This window comes from Beta vulgaris, chromosome 1 (genome assembly GCF_026745355.1).
Source record: "Beta vulgaris subsp. vulgaris cultivar EL10 chromosome 1, EL10.2, whole genome shotgun sequence".
In the NCBI taxonomy this organism is placed as follows: domain Eukaryota; kingdom Viridiplantae; phylum Streptophyta; class Magnoliopsida; order Caryophyllales; family Amaranthaceae; genus Beta; species Beta vulgaris.
Window position 1 is genome coordinate 36,245,553 of NC_079202.1, and position 7,084 is coordinate 36,252,636.

Sequence of the window (7,084 nt, forward strand, 5' to 3'; positions counted from 1 at the left end):
ACAAGAGAAGAAATCGTCCAAGTACTCACCGAGTACCAAAACGTGTTTGCCTATTAGGTCGCAGAGATGCCCGGAGTCGACCCGAAGGTCATGTGTCATGAGCTAAAACATCAAAGAGGGGTTTAGACCGAGCAAGCAAAACTTATACACCAAGCTCCCGAAAGGTATGCAGTTGCAGCTGTGGAAGTCAACAATTTGCTTGAGACAGGTTTCATAGAAGAATGTCAGTACTCGAAATGGCTGGCCAATGTGGTACTGGTCAAAAAATCGAGTGGAGCATGGAGAACGTGCATGGATTTTACAGACCTAAGCAAGGCCTGTCGAAAAGATAACCATTCGTTGCCCAAGATCGACAGGCTGGTCGACTCCACAACCGGCCACCCCCTCCTATGCTTCATAGACGCAAATGCAAGCTACCACCAGATACTGATTGTTGAGCATTACAGAATCCATACCGCTTTCGTCACTCCTCAAAGGGTCTACTGCTATAAAATGATGCCATTCGGTCTAAAGAATGTTGGGTGAACGTATCACCTAGCTGGGTCGGGACATTGAAGTATATGTCGACGATATGCTATTCAAGAGCAAGGTCCAGGGGATCATCCATCAGACATAAGGGAAACCTTGGGCACATTGAGGCGATTCCGCATGCTGTTGAACCCAAAAAAGAGCGTTTTTGGGGTGAAGGGAGGAAAATGCCTCGGATTTTTGGTGGACGAGAGGGGGATTGAGGCTAACCTCGACAATATCAAAGCGGTGATTGAAACGAAATCCCCTCGGAACGTACGAGAAGTGCAACGCCTAACCGGTTATCTGGCTGCCGTCGGACGCTTCCCCTCCCAGTCGGCAAATGAGAGCTTGTTCTTCTTCAAAGCTTTGAAAAGAAAAGAGTTCACTTGGGACGATGAAGTCGAACAGGCCTTCGCCTCCCTCAAAAAATACCTATCAACCCTCCAAAACATATATCCCTTGCCGGGGTAAGCATTGTTCATGTAGCTAGCCGTCTTGGAATACGCGCTCAGCGCGGGTATAGGTGGCCGAAAGGGAAGTAAAACACCATCTGGTCTACTTCATCAGCCATGCCTGTAGAGGAGCAGAGGCTTAGTAAAACAAGGTTGAGAAAATAGTCTTTGCCCTCATCGTGGCCAGTTGGAAGCTCATACCATACTTCCAAGCTCACCAGATCAAAGTCCTCACTTGACAGCCGCTCAAGAAGGTGATAAAAGCAGAAACCACTCCAGTTGGATGACTGATTAGGCCGACCAACTTGTTGATTTTGGTCTAGAATACGAGTCAAGGAGAGAAAATTAGGGTATGGAGCTGGTCGGGCAATCAAGTCTCCGCTCAGATAAAAGATGGAGTATGCCATCAAGTTCGAGTTCTTGGGGTCTAATAACGAAGCGGAGTATAAAGCTCTCATCCTAGGGCTTCAACTTTTTATCTTGGTTGGGGCATATCTCATGTCAAGCCATCGACTCACAACTCATAGTGGGCCAGGTCTCAAGTGAACACTAGTGGAAAAAAGTTCATCTGGTGCGGTCAAACCGGGCTTACTGATGCGGTTTTTGTCCGCATCAGATGGGCTCGTAGCAGAATTGGGAGATATACAGATCCGGTTAAAACCGCATCAGATTTGTAGATACTGATGCGATTTTGAACAAGACCGGATTTGAAAATGGGCAAGGGTCTTTTAAAAAAAATTGTACTGCGTGACAATCACTCACGCCAGGCAGTCTCAACATTTCAGCCTTAATTATATACACAACATTAAAAAACACAAGTTTTATTATACAAAAATAAAACTCATATATGATAATTTCAACGATTTTACATATATAGAATAAAAAAAACTAATACTTAAACTGAAAAATGAAATATTATACAAAAAAATAATAAAAACTGAAAAACATATACATAGAGTTAAAAAATACAAAATGAAACTTATACAAAGAATTTTAAAACGAAAATGAAAACAAAAATATGAAATTGAAACCCTAAGATCTAAAAAGGTACAAAATTACAATCTAGATAAAAAAGCCCAAAAATTCGGAAATAAATTTATAAACTTAAAACTAAACTAATTAGAAACGAAAATAAAAAAAAGTCGGACGAAAATGGAAATTAAAAAAATAAAAATAAATCCAACCCTAGATCTAGAGACGGTTCATGGCGGTGGTTGTTGACAGCGATGAGCAACGGAGGAGAACGCCACTGACAGCGACGGAGCATCGTTAAGATCGAAGACGACGAGTGACGGAGAAGCATTGAGTTCGCGGCAGTTTATGACGGAGGAGCGTTGAGTTCGCGGCGGTTGATGATAGAGGAGCATTGAGTTCGCGGCGGTTGATGACGGAGGAGCGTTGTTGATGCTGAAAATAACGTTGAGAGGGAGTTGATGAGAGGGGGAAGAGGAGAGGGAGTTGAGGAGAAGAGTTTTAGGGTTTATGAGAGGAGAAAGGGAAGAGGAATATGAGGAGAGAGGGAACGGGTTATGAGTAAGAGGTTGGGACGAAAATGAGGGAGGAACATGGGCCACGTGGAAAGTTTAGTTTAATTTGTTAACATGTGCCGGAACATGGGCCACGCACGAACATGGGCCACGCGGAAAGTTAAGCTTTAAAAAAGTACGAAAATCTGATGCGGTCCACCAAACCGCATCAGATTTCGTAATATGATGCGTAACATAAGAAGACCGCATCAGATTATCTTCCCAGGTTTCCTTCCCATTTTTTATGTTGATTTTCGGATGCGGTTCTGTTACGAAGTGACATATAAGGTTTTTTTCACTAATGGAATACGAAGCCAAAGAACGCAACATGCGAATGTACATGGCAAAAAACCAAGAGATCATCAAGAAGATGTCCAACTTCGACATTAGTCATATACTCCGGTAGGAAAATCAACTAGTCGACTCCTTGGCTCAGATGGCCATCTCGGCCGAAGGGTCATTTCCCCGGACCATCATATGGGAGGTAAGGAACAACTGGTACTGAACTGAACGTCCACCTAAATGAAAGAGGTGGTCGAATACCTAAGGGATGGGCTGCTTCCTGATGATCATAAGGAGGCCGAGCGAATCAAGCATAAGTCCGGTGGTTCTTGTGGCACGAGGACCACGTCTACAAAATGTCTTTCACTCATCCCCTTCTCAAGTGCGTGACCCCCAAAGAGGGGAACTATATCCACCGAGAAATTCACCACATAGCTTACAGAAGTCACGAAGGGGGAAGGACCATAGCTGGCAAGCCCTCAGAGCCGCTACTACTGGCCCACACACTAGTTAGATGCTCAAGAGTTGGTCAAAATTGCCCCTCGTGCCAGATCCATTTAGACATCCCTAGAGCACCGGCTATCCCTCTTACTACGATTCAGGCGGTTCTCCCATTCGACAAATGAGGAATTGACTAACTCGGACCATTCCCCCTGGCCTCAGGTCAAAGGAAGTTATTGATTAAGACAATCGACTACTTCACCAAGTGGACAGAAGCCGAACCACTCGCCCTAGTAACGGACAAGTAAGTTGAAGCATTCATATGGAAGAACATAATCACCAGATTCGGAGTACCGAGGGCATTGGTATTAGATAACGGATGATAATTCAAAAGCAGCCTTACTCGAGACTATTGTGCCTGGTTTGGGATACAAACCAAGTTCTCGGCCATGTTAAGGCCACAGACGAATGGACAAGCCGAGTCAGTTAACAAGATAGTTCTCAAATGCATCAAAAAGTCCTTAGAAGCCGCAAAGGGATCCTGGGTCGATGACCTACCTAGAGTGCTCTGGTCAACAAGAACTACAACGAAAGAGGCAATAGGTCAGTCCCCATACGACTAGTAAGGAATCGAAGTTGCTCCCGTAGAGGGCGCACCACCTCCTCGGATAACCTTCTAGGAGTTCGAGAAAAACGAAGAAGAAAAGCCTATCAACATGGACTTGCTACTCGAAACCAAGGGCAATGCTTTGCTAACATCCATCCGAAACAAGCCAAGAGTCACTCGGTAGTTCAACAAACGAGTAAAATCACGGCCTATCCAACTTGGCGATTGTGTGGTCCGAAAAGTGGTGGCCACTGGACTTTCACACTTAAAAGGAAAGTTAGGCGCCAAGTGGGATGGCCCATATAAAGTAACGGAGGTGATCAAGCCTGGCACGTTCCGACTAGAATCTCTCGATGGGACCCCTTTGGCCCGACCTTGGAACGTCGATAATCTCGCAAAATTCTATGTGTAATATTTGTCACATGCAATAGGGGCATAACCAGTCCATTCGACATTCTCTAGATTTGACCAAACAATTTTTTGCATCTATTCATTAGAACTTTGTAGTTTGAAACTTAACCTGTCATGAAAGACTTAACCAGTCATATTCTATGTTCGACATTGCGATAAAACACATAAAAGACTTAACCAGTCAAGACTTAACAAAATTCACAAAGACTTCACCAGTCAAGACTTAACAAAATTCACAAAGACATAACCAGTTTAATCAGCAAACAAAAGCCGGTCAGAATGTTAGTTGGAGAGTTAGTCGGATTGCAAAAAGTCAGTCGGAAAGTTAGTCAAAAGAATAATATTGCAAATGACAAAAAGATTCATTAATTAACAAGTTCAGCTACAAAAGTGCGTGAGAGCTAGGAGGGATGTCAGTTGCGGCCTTAGCAAGGGTGGCTTCGGAAGCTTCAGTGGCCAGGGAGGCCTCGACACCGTCATCCTCATTCTCAGCAACCTCCTCCTCGGCCTCCTCAATGGCCATCATTGCCCGCATTTCAGCGGCTTCGGCTTCGAAATCTCCTAGTACACAGATCATACATCGTTCCACCCGACCGAAGGACAGGACTCGGCTAAAATTCCTTTCAGCCACTCAAGAGCCTCGTCGTTGCCTAGCCGATGGGACACTTGGCCGACCTCCGTAACATAATTATGATTAACACATACTCCCTTCGTTTCAAAATATAAGCCATTCACGCGTTACGAAAATTTGCTTGGACCACAATATCTCACAAATATCTCTCATAATTTGAAAATTACTATAATAACATTAATTTTTTTAATTTTTGTCCACGTAAATTGAGAGTAATTGACGGTCAAATTTCGACCTCGAAAATCGTATGTGCCTTATATTTCGAAACGGAGGGAGAACAACTAATAATAATCAACAACCGGATAAAAGCATGTTTATTGATATACAAGAAAACTAAGGTACAGTATAAAATAGACTCGATCTCACTCACAACATACTAAAGATAAAATTTGCAAGCTTAACTAATACACAAAGACATGCAACTCCTTTTTCTTCTAGGACAAGACAATAAAATAAGTACAAAATTAAAGATACAGAAGTTTTTTTTTTCTTTAAAATACAAATTGAAACACCTCGAACTATAAATATATTATAGCACGTTATCAAAGAGGTTGATTAGAATTAAAAGAAGTGGTGCTTCTTCTCCTTGCCCTCGCTCCCCTCCTCCTCCTCTTCCTTTCTGTCTTCCTTAGCATGCTTTTTCTCGTGATGCTCATGGAAGGCAAAACCTCCGGCTCCAACTGCTCCGACGGCTGCGATCTCTTCCGCAATTTTGTGCCTATGTGCATTCTCTGGGTCTTTCTTCGCCTGGTGCTTCTCATACTGTAATTATATGCCAAAAAAAGAATGTAAATATATTCAATAGACAAAGACATACAAGGCCAAGTTATTGTGAACTAGCTAGCTAAGTTTTGGGTCGTTCTTAGGCATAATTTTAATTAACTCTTTTGATTTTTGAAGTTGCAGCAAGTTAATTTCACACTATTTATATACTTCATTTGACAATTTATGGTAATTTATAGATAATGTTTTTTCTTAGGGACTTTTATAGATAATGTCATAATATTTATAATTGGTAAAACGCTTTAAAAAAACATATTTCTGACCTTAAAAGTCTATGAATTTTTCAAAATTTCACTGTATAGAAGATAAAGAACTTAGAAAATAAATTACCAGAGCATAAGCACCGGAAGCAACAGCACCAACACCACCAATCTGTTCAAGATGCTTGTGATGCTTCTCTTCCTTCTCATAATCCCTTGGTGGCTCTTCAGTCTCACCACTATCAGTGTTCTTGTAACCTCCTTCCTCTCCATACCCAACCTTGGTTTCAGAATCACCATATTTACCGCCACCGACGGCTGTGTCTGAGCCATAGCGGTCAGTCTCAGTAGAGCCATAGCCACCGCCTACGCCACCGCCACCGGTGGTGGTGTTGTAGTCTGATGATCCATAACGGTTGCCTTCTTTCTCAGTATCACCATAACCACCAGATGTTTTGTAGGACTCTGTGCCATAACCACCACCGGTGGTGTCATCGGAACCGTAGCGATTGCCTTCGGTGGAGCCATAGCCACCACCGGTGGTGGTGTTTTCTGAGCCATATCGGTCACCTTCGGTGGTGCCGTAGCCTCCACCGGTGGTTTCTGAGTAGTCGGACGGCTTGTCCTCGTCGTTCTTGCGGTGGTGGAAGAGGCCTCTATCCATTTTTGTTGTTTTCTAAAAAAAGTTATAAAAGTATGGATGAATGTAGTAGATAAGAGATCACTGAGGTTTTGGTTTTGAGATGTATTATGGTTGGAAGATGGTGTGTTATGACCATGCTAGAGGGTGTTTCTATTTATAGTAGTCGAAGCTAGATGATTATACTACGGGACTACCACGTCATTACGTATATTTGAAGTCATTGTGTATTAGACATTTTAGGCTCTAATATCAGCAGGTTTTTACTTCTAAGATAGTGACATAGAGAGTTATTATGTGCATCTTAATTGCGAATTTAAACTGTTAATATATATTGAAAGGTTAGACAGACTTTCAACACTTATTGTACGTAAGATGATGGAAGTTAATTTTATAAGTTGGATGGGAATTATTCAGCTTATCTCACAATAAATTATTATAAGTACACTTCATGTGAGATTTGATTTGTGATTCGGGAATGAAAAGTGGTTCTTTTTTTTTTCCTAATTTGCTTAAACATATGCGATACTCTTCAAAAAATAAATTGGAGAGGGTAAATTAATCTTTCTTTCACTATCAGTGCATGCAGATAGCATTTTGT

General features: G+C 42.2%; 1 protein-coding gene across 1 annotated transcript; it reads right to left on the minus strand.

The window, feature by feature from the left end:
- Positions 1–5,148: 5,148 nt before the first annotated feature.
- LOC104895943 (hypothetical protein) lies at positions 5,149–6,616 on the minus strand. Its single transcript, XM_010682592.4, has 2 exons — positions 5,974–6,616; positions 5,149–5,622 (listed from the first exon to the last, which is right to left on the minus strand). Exons 1-2 carry the CDS (start codon positions 6,505–6,507, stop codon positions 5,422–5,424), a joined length of 735 nt encoding a protein of 244 aa, XP_010680894.1. The 5' UTR covers positions 6,508–6,616; the 3' UTR covers positions 5,149–5,421.
- Between the last annotated feature and the right edge of the window lie 468 nt (positions 6,617–7,084).

Excerpts from the sequence above, each read along its gene's own strand:
- LOC104895943 (XM_010682592.4), bottom strand. The coding sequence starts at position 6,507 with ATGGATAGAGGCCTCTTCCACCACCGCAAGAACGACGAGGACAAGCCG. Across the intron at positions 5,623-5,973 it reads CTTCCGGTGCTTATGCTCTG|TATGAGAAGCACCAGGCGAA; the intron begins GTAATTTATTTT and ends ATATAATTACAG.